Here is a 14,625-nt window from a genome sequence, read left to right on the forward strand (position 1 = left end):
TATGAAACCATTTGGCCAGCTTGAATAAAACCAGGAAAGTTGGAACTCGCATCCCAGTCTGTCTGACACCAGTGCCCGGATCTTACTGCTCTGCTATCCTGCTGTCTCTGTGGGAGCTCCATTCTGCAGTGAGCCACTTTGGGGGAAATGAGAAGGTAACTCTTGTAATGGGAACATCAGCAACTGCGTGATCGTTGATGTTAACGTACACATGTAGACCTAAATGGTAATGGTTTTGTTTGTTGTGTGAATGTACAGTAATTGTGGAAACTCCCATCTGAGCCATTCCGTGGAAGGCAGCCTCGCCCAACGACACACAAGGACTTGGGAGTCACACGGACCCGGGCTCGAAGCCCAGCTCAACGACTTTCGGCGAGCCAAGCAACTGGTACATTTCTTAAGCTCAGATCCCTCATCTCAAAACTGACTGAGCAACATCCAGAAGTATTAAATAGACATGGAATTTGGTGTCATGTTAGTTACTGGCATCTAGCAGGTGTTTAATAATCATGTTCTCACTCTTTTTACCATGCTTATTTGGTCAAGAAAAAAGAGTAAAAGTGAAAAATGAAGTATGACATTTCTTGTTAACAAAGGGTATTTGAGAACCTGAACTTGGCGTATTTCAAAGAAATAAAGTAGCCTAAAGGAAGAACAGGTCGAACAATAATTGAATTCAAATTCCTTTCTTCCTCTGAGATCCCTCTTTGGCATGTTTCTTCTCTTATTGAAACGGTCCCTTAGTGCTTCCTTAATTCGCTTTTTTCCTGGCTTGGTAAAAATATGTATTCTTAATAAACTGTCTCCTCACATCCCAAGGGACTATCATACCTATTCTGGCTCCGCTAAATAGTTTTTCCTTTCTTTTTTGACTGACTACCCTCTCGCACACACCTCCAAATCCTGCCTTTTAACTCACTTTTCTTATGCGAATCTTATAATATCTCTGTCTCCAGCACCAGAACAGTGCTTGACACATAGGAAGTCACTCAGTAAATATTTTCTGAGTATCTAAGAGAATAAAGAGCTGTTTGCAGGCATGAGATGTCACTAAACCGGGACCAAGTGTTGCTGGCTACACTTGGTCTACGCAGAACTGTGCACACATACTGCTGGCCTGTCTTCCATGAAACACCTGCTAGCTTAACTTGGACCGAGGCCCTGGTTGTTCGTTTCAGCCCAAGATGGGATGTTTAAAATTCTTTACATTTACTGATGTTGACAGCTATTCACATGTACTCGGAGAGCAGACCGAAGTCCTATTATGAAAGCTGGAAAAACCTCCGCAAAGTTCTCTCTCTTAGAGAAATTCGAAAGTCGCTTAGCACCATAATAATAGTGCAATTTTCTCCTGGAGAAAACCGTGTAATAGAAGAAGCATTGCTAATATGTCCACTTGCTCAGCAATTTAAATCAGACACCGTCAAAACATTTTACCCGCTTTAATGTCTCTTTAAGATGATTTGGTGTTATTATCTTCACTTAAAAAAAACACAAAAATAAAACCCCCCAAAAACCCAGAAAAACAGGGCCACTGAGGAAAAAAGATGCAAGAAACAAACTGTGTGACATAATTAAGGTATTAGAATTCAGGAATGGTTGAACTGGGGAAGGAAAGAGGGAGAGAGAAAGGGAGGAAGAGAGGAGAGGAAGGAGACATAGACGTACCAGGAGAAAAAGTGCCAAAGAAAATAGAAAAAGCAAATAGGTATTTTCTCTTCATTTCTGGGTTTCTCGTCTTTCGCTCACCTTTTATACAGAACAGACCAATAGACGAGCTAGCTGCGGCCTGACGGATGGTGGGCAGAGTGTCACAGGAGTGAGGAGCCAGGAGGCCGAGGAGTGAGCCAATTTTAAAGCGGTCTGGTGCCTGCAGGACAAAGGAGGCCCCCAAGGGGATGGAGTGTCTTGATGGTTTTCCAGGATATTCCCAACGCTGGATAGTAAGTCCCTTGTTTTCTCCCTGCAGGTCTTTAGGATGAAATTGAATCCTGAACTTTTCCTTTAAGGGCGGTGGAAAAGTGAATAAGGAACCATGTAAAGACAACCAAGTAGCTCAATGCCAGTGTGTTTGCCAGGCTCCGGGGTTGGGAGCCGCCTCTCAGGAGGTTCTCCGGGAAGCAGCCCACCTGGGACTGAAGATCCATCGTGGAGGAGTTTGGGCTCCCAGAGGCCTCAGAGGTCTTTGTTGTTAGCAAGCAGGGGAACTTACTAACTCTAAGGGATCACTTACCTCAACGTCATTTGTCAGCACTTTCGCGGTTATCTGGAAGGCTCTCTCTCTTTCCCACTCTTTTTGTGAAACAAGCCACATTCGGAGAAGCTGTTGGTCAAAGAGGAAGCATCCTTGCCTTAGTATTCGTCATAACTCACTCATTCGCATTCATTCCCTCACTCTTGCTTTCACTCTCGCTCTATCGCACTCTTTCACTCTTTGCTTCTTCTGTAACAGGTGCTCATTTCCTCACAAACAGTTTTCAAGTGGGCTGGCTCTATGTGGTGGGGTAAATGGGTCAGGCTGGAAATCTCCCTGCGAAGACGATGAGGTAAAGTTTGGAGCGGTGCATTGGAGCACAGAGTAGGGGATCTGGGAATCAGCTCAGAGGTGGCCCTACTCACATCAAACATTTCTTGACAGTCCTCTGCTTTCACATTGTCCCACATCATGGTCCTCAGAAGCTTTCCTAGAGCATCCATGGATCGTTCATAGAGAAACTGAAATCAGAAGTGAGTGGGAGTGTGAGGCTGAGGTGAGAGAGGAAAGTCCTACTGAGTTCTTAATGCTACTCAGGCCTCACCCCCACGTACGTTAATGTGCTCCTTGTCTTTGTCCGTCTCGCCCTCATTTTTGAGTTTTTCCAGAGGTGGAAGGGGCAGCAGCCTCCGAATATTCTCTTCAAGAATATTAAGATGGTCATTTAGTGAGAGCTGAGGTTTCAGTTTACTGAAACGAGAATCCCGTGGAGGAATGGATATTATGATGACAAATGAAACATGACCCAGTAGAGTTCCCATGAACTGCCAATCACATCTGAAGGGATCAGTTACACTTTCTGACCTGTTAGGATGTTGAGGGAGGTGGTGACAGGAGTAGAGAGAGCTTGGGGACATAGAATCAGACTGTACCAATGAGCACAGTCAACATGCCTCAATTCTAGTTTATTGGAGTGATAAACAAATCATTACTTGCTTTGAATTACCTAACCCTTTATTATATGACCCATGATAACATTAACCTACTTGTTTTCTTCAGTGCTTGTGTGTGTGTGTGTGTGTGTGTGTGTATGTGTGTGTGTTTCTGTGTCTGTGAGAGAGAGAGAGAGCATAAAAGAGAGACAGAGTCAGAGACAGACACTAAGTTTGGAGCAGTGAGTTTTATCAATTTGATCTGCCCTCTCATGTTGTATGTAATATCACACATATCATAGGTTCTTATAAATGCACAAGTGCATAAACGATCCCTTCCTTCTTGCTCTACTCCCTCCCCACTCCCTCCCCCTTCTCCTCTCTCTCTCTCTCTCTCACACACATACACACACACACACACACACACATTAACTATAGACATCATGAGGATATGAACAAGCCTGGACATACCTTAGGAAAATGCAAATGTTCTGTAAAAGATGAAAAATCCCATTTGTTGTTAAGTAAATGTAAATTAAGACAATACGATACCACTTGTCAGTGACCAAATGAACAGAGAAATCAAAAATGAGTGAAATTAGTTCTCTCACAGGGGAGTAAAAGTCAGTACCAGCTGAGACATCTCTAATGAAAGTGTTAAACGTGTTGATATATGCTGAACAGTCTTCTCATCTTTATCAACTGGCTGCCTTTTTTTTTTTTAAATCAACTTATGGAGGTATAATTTATGCACAATGAACTACATCCATTTAAAGAGTGCAATTAAATGAGTTTTACACCCATGAAACTATAATTATAATCGATATAAACACATTCCTATCACCCCCAAATTATTCCTTATGCCTCTTTGCAGTTCATCTCTTCCTCCATCCTTGCCCTATGCATACACTGATTTGCTTTCTGTCATTAGAGATTAGTTTGCAAGGGTCCTGTCCAAGTGAGGGCAGTCACTAGCAATACCTGGCTATTGAACACTTGAGTTGTGGCTAGTCTGAATTAAAATATGCTGTAATTTTAAAACACACTGGATTTTGAATATATAGTATGAAAAATCATGTACATTATCTCATTACTATTTTTTTAAAGATGTTGAAATGATAATATACTAAATATATTGGATTAAATAAAATAATTACTAAAATTAATTTGTTTTCTTTTACTAGAAAATTTTAAATGGCATCTGTGACTTGAATTATATTTCTACTTCACACCACTGCTCTAGATCCTGGTTAATTCTTAATTCATGTTCAAGATTCATTTACTTGAGTTTTCTGCAAACTTTCCTCGTCTTTGTAAAAATGTCAACATGTGCCTTCCCTTATTTTGCTTCCTATTACATTTTAGAGAAATTATGTGGGTGTGTTTTGCATCTATATTTTGCAGTAGGCTAAAACTCTTTCAGGGCAAGGCCATATTTTGCTCATCGATGTCCTTTCAGAACCTAGATCGACACCTGATACATGGATAATACATGGTTGATCTTTAATATTTATTGAACCAGACTGTCAACTTTTATAATTAGAAGTTCAGAGAACACTTTTTGCAGGAAGGAATGGAGAGTTGTTGTTTAATGAGTAGAGAATTTCAGTTTTGCAAGATGAAAAGAATTCTGGAGATAGGTTGCACAACAATGTGATTGTACTTAAGACTACTGAACCCTATATTTAAAAATGGCAAAGAAGATAATTATATGGTGGGGTTTTTTTTTTTTACCACAGTTAGAATTTTAAAAACATTTTAATGAAAAAAGAACAGTGTTTGTGAGGAATTGGTAATAATGTGGGAATATATAAGGTGAAGTGAGAAAAAGCAGGATAAAAACTCATATGTAGATTAGGGTCTCAACTCTGTAATCGAAATGCAGCACTAGATATAGACTTGAAGGAAACATACCAAAATGTTGAAACTAGAAGGAGGAAATGGGGGTAATTTTTATTGTTTTAAAAAACTTTCTACATTTACCAAGTTTTAACAGTGAGCGTGTATTTTTTTTTTTTTTTACTGTTGGGGAAAATATTATTTTAAGAATTTGCCTAAAATTATTTTCTTTTTCAGGTTTATTGCTGCTAACCAAAGAGAATGTGATTAGGGCTTTCATAAATTTTTAATGGGAAGAGTAAAATCTGCCTACAGGCCAAGATCTAGGAAGAGAAATGTTCTTTTGCACAGACATTTCAGTCCTCATATATCAATAAATCTGATTCCTCTAAGTCTCTTTAGTCCCTGTCTGTCATTGAATGCTCAATCTCTCAGGTTTTTCACCCTGGAAAGAGAAAAAGTCCTTATTTGGAATAACCGTGTTCATTTTGGGAAGCGTGTACTGGAGTTTGCACTGATGGATAACTCAGTTGATCAGGAGGAGGATATGGGGAGAAAATATTTTTTCAATGAGAATAACAAGAAATTTTCTACCTGAGGTATCTGATGGCGATCAAGGCTTTCCATCGAATAGGGCTAGCTAAAGAATCCAGGGGCTCGTCCCTGATGAAGTCCTGTCACACAAAGGAGGAGGTGAAATATTTTTAAAAAAGATCAAGGGAGTTTCTAGATGTAGCTGCAACCTCACTGGACCCTTGGGTGCCCTCGGGCAGAAATACGGCAGATATCTGTTCCTTGGGACTGGTGAGTTTTACCCAATTTGAAAAAGACAGCCCTGCACCCTTGGTAACGTGCTTCTCGGCACCTTGCCCGTGTCCTCCCTGCTCACTCACCAGCATGTGACCGAGCAGCACCTCCTTGTAGGAAAACTTGAACCCCTGATCCTCAGCATCTTGGAGAGCAATGCCAATCTCAGTGATACTTCTTGTGAAACTCATTTGCAAATCTATGTCCTAAAGCAAAACAATTGATAGTTGAAGCCACTGTCACAGGCAGGGCTCCTGGATCTATAAATGTGTGATTGAGGGTTGAAATGTCCATCCAGACAGGAGCAAGAATCTCTGCTCCTTTTGCCATCGCTACTTCAATCAAGGATCAAAGTTTCAGGAAAGTTGAAAAACAAAGGCCAATCTCCACTCCCTCCTCCTATCCCCACCAGGCTTGATAGATGGAGTTACTCTAGAGCAGTGGCTTTTAAACATCTTTTACTATAAGCCACAGTAGGAAACAGTTTATAATTCCACCCAGTACTTATATGTAATGTTATATATATATATGTATAGATACATATACAATGTATAATATATATCCAAAATAAAAATTCCATGATACCTATTGCTATATGCGGTAAGTACTCTTCTATTTCTCTTTTATTTCACTACAAAAATTTTGCTGGTTGTGACCTATTAAATTGATTTCATGGTCTACTGGTGGGTGGGTCACAACGTACCGTTTCTAAAAAACATTGCTCTAGTTTATAGCCCAGCTTCCAAACCAACTGGAACCAAATATAGTTCCTTGTTCTGTCTTAGATTAGGCTCTAGGATCCTGGCTTCAAAATTGGATTAATTAGCCATATATTAGGACCTTTTCCTTTGGAATCAAATCAAGAGAACATCTATGCTTATTGCACTTCCGGGAACGATGAGTTATGTTCAAATATATATATATTCAAATATATCAAATATATCACATACCTTGTTCATCACAGACATGCCCAGAATCTGAAAATTCAAAAGCAAAAGCAGATACTATAGCAGCAGTTAGAGAGTTCCCTCACCCCAACAAAAAGACCCGCCCATCAAACTGAAGTTCAGCAGTGACACTGAGTCCTGCCAAGGGGTGGGAGTTGTTCACTTCTTCCTCATTTTCAAAGTGAGGCCCTGGACACTGGCAGATTCTTTCCCTCAGGCGAGTCATGACTAAGCTACAGAAAGCAGCATAAAAGCGTCAAGCCTTTTGATTTCAGGCTTCACAGTTTAAAGAGGTTCTACTAGACTTTGGTAAGAAAAAGGGTAATTCTCCTGGCAGAAAGAGCAGTGTAAAGTTATAAAGTGAAAGTTAATAGGAAAGATCACTTTGGAACCGAGACACAGTCAGTTCTGCTATAACACCTGTGTTGAGAATGAAAATTTCTTTCAGTGAAATTAATATACGGGGGAGTACTTGTAGCGTAATCTGAGATTTGTGTTTGCTTATGCGTGGTTTCGCACGAAGGTGCTCCAGTTGAATTGAGCCACATTGGAATACTCACACGCACATTTCAAACATCTGCCAGCTGTTTACTGCGTTATGAGATGCTCCTCGTTCATATCTGGCATTACAGCTGTCTGACAGGTTTCAGATAACCCTCCTTTGCCACCATTTCATAATATTTCACAGTTCTCACAACTGACTTTAGGTGTTTTCCAAGGAAAAGTGCCATACTTGTTTGGTAGTATTTATATATTTAACTGCTTTTTAAAATTGTTTTTTAAAATTAGATTCTCGGGTTTTTTTACGTGTCGTTAATTTTTTTTTTTTTTAAATGTAATGCCCCTCAATCCATTTGCCTCAAAATCCCTGTGGTTTTTCTTGTACTATTTTATGCATATGTTGCATTATAGCAGAATTGACACTACCTTAAAAGTGTACAGTCATCTTTATCGAAAACTTCTTCATTTCCCTCCCTTATTTATTATTATCACAATTTCCCTCAATGATAGACTAAAAATTAACGTAACACAAAATGTCATTTTTTATTATGTTTTCTATTCTCGTCATTGCATATCAAATTTTGAGTGTGTCAGAATCATCTTTTGAGGAGCGTATTAAAACCGCAGATTCAGTGATCCATCCCTGAAGACCGTGATTTATTAGGGATCTCTAGTTTTCACAAGCTCTCCAGGTAATTGTCATGCAACTGGGATGTGAGGATGACTGCCATATTTTCTTCCCCTAGTAAATACTTGTGTCTATGACATCATGAGCTCCCTATGAATCCATTCTTATCACATACACACATGAATAAATGTCAAGAGCACATATTTATCAAACAGGAGTTGGTTTATAGAGAGTACAGAAGAGGAGATAAAAGAAGATAAGGTATAATCCCTAACATCAAGGTGCTGACAATCTGACGGGAGAAGCAGATGTGCATGTAATTAATGAAAGCTCGCCAAACCTGGCTGTGGACAAGAATAATTCATAAACCTTTGAAAAACACAGATGACAGACTCCAACCCAGATCTACTAAATGGCTCTGGAAAGCTTTATTTTAAACTTGATCCCTAGGTGATTCTTATAAGTTTAACCTCGTACTGGTCAGCAAAATGGCCGAATTGACAATATGTATAAAGCACTTTATTAAAGATACAAAAAGTGCTGTGGGGGACAGAAATGACTGGTTAAACTCTAACTGAGTTTGGTGGCTCCGACGTGGAACATTCTTGGCATGTCTGAGGAGCATCAAGGATGGTCAGGGTGGCTGGAGTGAATGTGGAGGGGGAAAATAGTACAATATGAGGTGGATTGATGAATGACATATTTTATTCACTTAAAAATACCAATATGGTTATACTTTACATAACTATGTATGCTGCCAGATAGGTAATAAACTTATTAGGGGATTACTTTGTAAATTATATAAATGTCTAACCACTATGCTATAGACCTTAAACTAATATAATTGAATGTCAACTGTAATTGAAAAAAATACAGTGATGGCACTTATTATTTGTGAGGCACTGTTTTATGTAGTTTATCAATATTAACATGCAAAAGGTTAAACAACTACCATTAGTTACACTTTAGAGATTAATATGAGGAATTAGCCAGAGAGTATTTATTTTAAGTTCAAATGAGGGTGAGACCACTATGAGTATGATTGATCTGAGACAAGGCATCACGGGAGGGGTAGGATATGAAATGCCCACGGTCTTAGGCAAGAAACAAGTTACCTGACCATGTCTCATAATACATTTTTCTGTTCCCATGTGTTCTCATCTTCCAAACATATCAGATCTTATCTTGCCCTTTGTCTGTGTCCTTTGAACATGAAGGTTCCCAAGGACTGAGCTATTCCAAGGTTTGGGAACCCCAGCCTGGAAATCGAGGCAGCCCTGTCGTGGCCATTACCTGAGAGCACTGGCCATAAAGAAACAAGACTTGAGATACGATGTCTTGCTCAAGCCTGGTGAGTAGTTGACTCTTAGGGGCGTGGAGGGCCACGGATCCGTAGATTACTATAACGTCAGTCTTGCTCAGGCTTTTTTTCCCAGAAAAAAGACCCTGAAGACAAGAAGAGACATGAAAAATATGACTGAAAGAGTTTTCTTTTATTTCATGACTTTTCCTGACCCTATGGACCGCTACAGGGGTTAGGAAATGAGATCGAGATGATCAGAATTAGTCTAAAACTGATAGGTGTTTAAATTTAAACACCCAGGACTGTGTTGTGGATCTATCAGGCTTTAGTAGAGGTAACTGTGAGAAGGCTTGTGTTAATTTTTACTTATTAAATCCTTCTCCTTCAGGGAAGCAGGGTGTGTACAATGGAAACTGTCTACGTGGCCTGAGCAGCTGGTAGAAGGACAAACCTAGGCACACCTGGAGCTCCTGAGGACCTTCTAGGTCAGCATTAGTGACAGAAAATGGAGTGGTCTTGTTATTTACTGGTCATTCTACAGGGCCGGCCTCAGACAGTTCTGACCTGGAATAAAGACCTGGGACAGGAGTAAGTATAATTTGGAGAAAAAATATTCACTGAAGGAATCAGTGTCATTTTCTCTCGCAATGACCAAAGGCTTTGGAGGCGAAGAGTGGCTTTGTTTGTTTGTTTGTTTGTTTGTTTGTTTGTTTGTTTGTTTGTTTGTTTGTTTGTTTGTTTGTTTGTTTGTTTGTTTGTTTGTTTGTTTGTTTGTTTGTTTGTTTGTTTGTTTGTTTGTTTGTTTGTTTGTTTGTTTGTTTACCTTACATCGATTCACGAAAAACTTTTCCCGATTTTGGAATGTTTTAAGAACTGTTAAAACAATATCCAAGTGGTTCTCGGCACAGTATCCTAAAATAGATGTTATTCCCTAAAATCAGAAAAGATATGTGAGATTTTGAATTTAACCAGTCACTTATTCGACAGATATTTATGGAGCACCTGTTTTGTGACAGGCTCTCTTCTCGGTGCTGGGGGATACGTCAGTAAACAGAACACACCACACTCCCCGTCCCTGTGGATCATACAACCAGAGGAGGCGACTTTCAGTAAACACGTAAATTCCGGAAACGTGTATTTTGTGTATAGGGTATCGTGATGGTGATAAGTGCTATGGAAAAAAGAAAAACGAGGAAGGAGCATAGCTGCTGCAGGTTGCGGGGATCTTGCAGTTTAAATAGGATGGCCAGAGAAGTCCTCACTAACAGGGTGACATCGAGCAGACCCCTGAAATAAGTGAGGGAGCGAGCCATGGGATGAGCCGGGTAGGAGAGTTTCAGGCAGAGTTTCAGACCTTAACGGCAAAGGCCCTGCGGTCCGCTGAGCAGGGCTGAGTAAAGGATCACGGAAGAGAACAGTGCAGGGTGAGGTCAGAGGGGAGGTCCGAGTTGGTTCCAGCAGGAGCTTTTAGTTCATATTCAAGATTTTGGATTTTTAATCTTAGATTGATGGATTTTTTGAGGTTGAGTTGACTGATGTTTTTCAAAGATAATCCTGCTGCTGGAACGCTATTGTATTTTAAGTGGTTAAATTATGGACAGCTGGTAGCTCCTGTTGCACACTCCAAGGTTATGCTCCCCCTGACCCATCTCCTCCGTGCTCCACTTCTCTTGCCCCAGGCTGATTTCACCACAGTACTTTCATGGCAATTTATTCATGAATCCTGTCATATTGTGTTTGGCTACATAACCCTGCTAGAGACACCACGAGAAGCCAGGGACTAGACCATTGCTACTAAGGTCTCAACCAGCACTGTTCCTCGCCCTTAGACACCAAGCCACACACCCTCCATCACCTGAAGATGCTTGGAAAAATTTTGCAAAGGCTTATAGCCTGACATTGCTGTGCTCCTTGGTTACAGCCTAAGATATAAACCTCTCTGTGTCTTTTACACTCTTTGTGTTTTCACCCCATAATGCTCTTTGCGTGTCCTCTCCCAACACGTCTTCCTAACTTCTTGTTTCCTTCTCTAACTTTTCTATGTCCTGTTGCCCTTCTCTCATTTAAGTCTGGCAAAACCCAACCTCTGGATAAATCTGACTCTCCAACTTACCTTTTCCCTATGCCTACACCTAGTCTGCCGGATGCTGCTGAAGAAAAGCGACATCACAGAGGCAACCAGTGGCGCTATAAAATGATTCCAACCCCAGCGGGGCCCGCGACGCTGCACAAACGCCCTGCTAACTTCCTTTTGTCCAGTTTCTCTCTTTGGTTGCTCACAGTAGTAGTTCTCTATCTTAAATCTTCTCCTCCCCCGAAACTGCTCACCAAGCATTCTCCATGAACAGGAGCTTTGATAAGAGTTTGTTTCCCCTTATTTTACTTTAGCGGAACCTGAGGAATTTCACCGATGGTATATTGTGGAGCCAAGATTTGAATCCAGCCAGTCCCATACCATAATCTGAGCTCTGGCATTATGTGAGTGAGAGTCATGCTTAGGAGATGGGTTAAGGAAGGTATGTGTTAACATCTTTCCCATCCAGAGGTCATTTACTAGGCAAACCAGAGTGTGGGACATACTCAACAACTTGAAGTGAAGTTAAGTAATAAAGAGTTTGAGAAGCTCAAGTGGATGTTACAAAGTTAGTGAAATTTTCAGACCTCGGAAGAGAGCCTCATGGGATGTTTATATCTAAAAATAAACTTATTTTGTTTCCTAGCCGATCGCGGAACTAAAAGGACAAGTAGCTTAGGGAAAATGGTTTTACAAATAATACCAAGAGCAACAAGTAATAACTGAATGTATGACGAGGATAAAAGAAATAATAGCAAAAAGGAAAAAAAAAAAAGCAATTTCAAAAGTTCAATAAGTCTAGTGGTGCCTGGCCATTTCATATGGGAGAAAGAACTCTAAACACCTCAGAATTTCTCAGAAGAGTATATACCAAAACTCGATAATTTATTTTATACTAGGTGATGTTTATTAGCCTGCAGATTTTTTTTTTTTAATACACATCATTTTCTTCCTCCAGATTCAAATGTGCTTTCCAGCTTAGGCTTGGGCATGGAATAGGTAAAAATGCTTTGCAAAAGCTTTCCAGATTATACTTATATTCTTTCTAAGTTGAAAACCAATGGTGTATAAGGTTGCTTTCAGCTTGTAAGCTCATGGATTTTGATGTTTACGATTATATTCAAGTTATAAAACCAATGTCAAAATATATTAAAGATAGTTTTGTTAAGTAAGAATAATTAAAATTCATTTTTCAATATTTTCACAAACCTGGTTAAATAATAAAATATTGATATTTAAACAGAGGAGCATCATTTTTCTGAAAAATTCTGTTGGACCAAATGTATTCATGGATAATTCTGGATAAGTAAGACCTTATAAGACTGCAGAGGTTTTTCTGGATTGAATTAATTACCATCATCTTAAGAGAAAATCGAGAGAAAGGGGTCTCACCTGTCGTTGATCCCCCAGTTGGTTGGGAGAAATCAGAAATTCCCTAATTTGTGAGCTTACAAAGTTTGTGTCTTGGCAGGATGCTAAGGTGGTTCCCAAGGCTTTCCAAAGAAATTTCTGGGAAACGAAGAACAAGCAACAGAGTGTTAAAGGTTGGAAAGCAAGGCTGATGAAAAAACAGAAAGACTTAAAACAGTCTTCAAAAGGAAAGAAACCAGTGTGACTAAATGAAGGCTCAGTAACCACGCGCTTCAAGTATTATCCCTGCTTGAAAGTGTGTCCTTCCTTCCAGGGTCTGTCCTGTGCCTGTGCTCTTATGGTACTTCTCTGTGCCCCATGCCCTGTCATTATAACACCTTTCACTCCCTACGGTAATTTTTAAATTTTTTTTTATCTCTGTGCTCAGCATTTTAGTTTTTAGTAACAGATGGTCTTACTGATTACTTCCAGTGTACAGCAGCTAGCTGATGAGTGCTCGATAAATGTTTATTGAATAAGCATGCTCAAGGAAAATAGGGCCATTTGAAGATGATGTCATCAGATATTCTCAACTTCCAAAGTATATTAACTTACTTTATAGTTCAGAACAGCAGTCCCCAACCTTTTTCGCACCAGGGACTGGTGCTCCTATGAGAATCTAATGCCTGATGGTGTGAGAGGGAGCTGAGGTGGTGAGGCCGGCCCTGGGGAGCGGCTGCAAACACAGATGAAGCTTCACTCGCTGTGCGGCCTGGTTTCTAACAGGCCATGGACTGGTACCAGTCCGTGGCCCGGGGGTTGGGACTCCTGGTTTAGAAGATTTAACCTATAATAGTTTTGAAAATAATATTTTACAATCTCTACTATTACCTCCCTCTCAGGAGTAAGACGAGTTGCCCAGAAGTGCTGTCAGAATGGTGTCAAGGGTGAAGGAGGAAAGTCTTGCAGGAACTTTGATGCACACATTGTGCTTTTAGCAAGGAACACTGGGGAAGGAAAGCTCTCGATGTGGGAACACCGGTGAGAGCACGTGGGGAATCATTCTGTGGCTTCCACATCCCTTAAAACTGGTACGGATGTTGGCTTCGTTATGCTAGTCCTATCCTGGGTACTTCTGCAGCATCAGGATAGAGAAAAGGCAGGTAGGACAGACGTGGCTTCCTGTTCTTTTTCATTAGAAGCTGTACAAAAGTTAGGACATGGCTGGGGGAGGGGGACAGCCCAGCTGTGGCTTATGTTTGAACATGACAGCATATGCCTGGATATAAATATGTTTATGTGTATGTGATGTGGATGGGTATGTATAGATAGACATATCTATATTCTTGTGGAGGTAAGATGCAAGGAAGAAATTCACAAGAGGAGGTGCTCATCATAGGGCCGGAAAAATTAGGTCATGAAGCCTTAATTTGTTTTCTAAGATTCAAAGCATTTACAGCTATTGAGCATCAAATTGGCATCTCCTTGTTTAGAATGTCCGTCTTGTCACAAACAGGAGAGAAGACCGGCCAGAAGGAAGTCCATTCCAGGGACTCTGTGGGCTCATAATATTGTAGCTACTGAGTGGTCATTATCGGTCAGAATGAATCTGTGGCACAGGAGGGAAGGAAAACTAGTCATAACAGACGGAGTTATGTAACTTAGCACATGCAGGAGGAATTACAGAGATCAGTCTGACTTGGGATCAGAGCGGGACATAACTACCAGAGTGACAGTAGCCTCAATCAGAGGAGACTCTGACAAGGTAGCACCCACCACACTCTTGATTGTCCAGGAAAAAGGCCCCATGATAATGGAATGATAATGAGAAAAATGTGTAAAACATAGGAGTAAATATTAATTAGGGCCCAAACTACTAGAGTCTATTTAGCTTTACCTTGAAGGAAGGATAAGAAAATCCGGAAAAGTCTCGTGCTGCAGAAAAAAATTGATGTTATGATAGGGAACTATGACATATATGTAAAGGGTTAGCCTCCTAGTACCGCTGACCTGCTGTTTCTCTGCTGAATTTGGTCAGAATCGGTGTCTA

The 14,625-nt window shown here is 40.4% G+C and overlaps 1 protein-coding gene across 1 annotated transcript in view; it reads right to left on the minus strand.

The window, feature by feature from the left end:
• MROH2B (maestro heat like repeat family member 2B) overlaps positions 1-14,625 on the minus strand; it is a 54,006-nt gene that overhangs the window by 16,981 nt on the left and 22,400 nt on the right. Inside the window, exons 19-29 of the mRNA XM_006919520.2 lie at positions 12,618-12,734; positions 9,975-10,082; positions 9,142-9,294; positions 6,723-6,749; positions 5,859-5,978; positions 5,560-5,639; positions 2,809-2,944; positions 2,620-2,715; positions 2,234-2,323; positions 1,750-1,870; positions 1,438-1,481 (exon numbers count right to left, since the gene is read on the minus strand). Of these exons, the coding sequence (XP_006919582.1) occupies positions 1,438-1,481; positions 1,750-1,870; positions 2,234-2,323; positions 2,620-2,715; positions 2,809-2,944; positions 5,560-5,639; positions 5,859-5,978; positions 6,723-6,749; positions 9,142-9,294; positions 9,975-10,082; positions 12,618-12,734 (1,092 nt within the window). The remainder of the gene's footprint in view (positions 1-1,437; positions 1,482-1,749; positions 1,871-2,233; positions 2,324-2,619; positions 2,716-2,808; positions 2,945-5,559; positions 5,640-5,858; positions 5,979-6,722; positions 6,750-9,141; positions 9,295-9,974; positions 10,083-12,617; positions 12,735-14,625) is intronic.

This window comes from Pteropus alecto, unplaced genomic scaffold (genome assembly GCF_000325575.1).
Source record: "Pteropus alecto unplaced genomic scaffold, ASM32557v1 scaffold338, whole genome shotgun sequence".
NCBI lineage: Eukaryota > Metazoa > Chordata > Mammalia > Chiroptera > Pteropodidae > Pteropus > Pteropus alecto.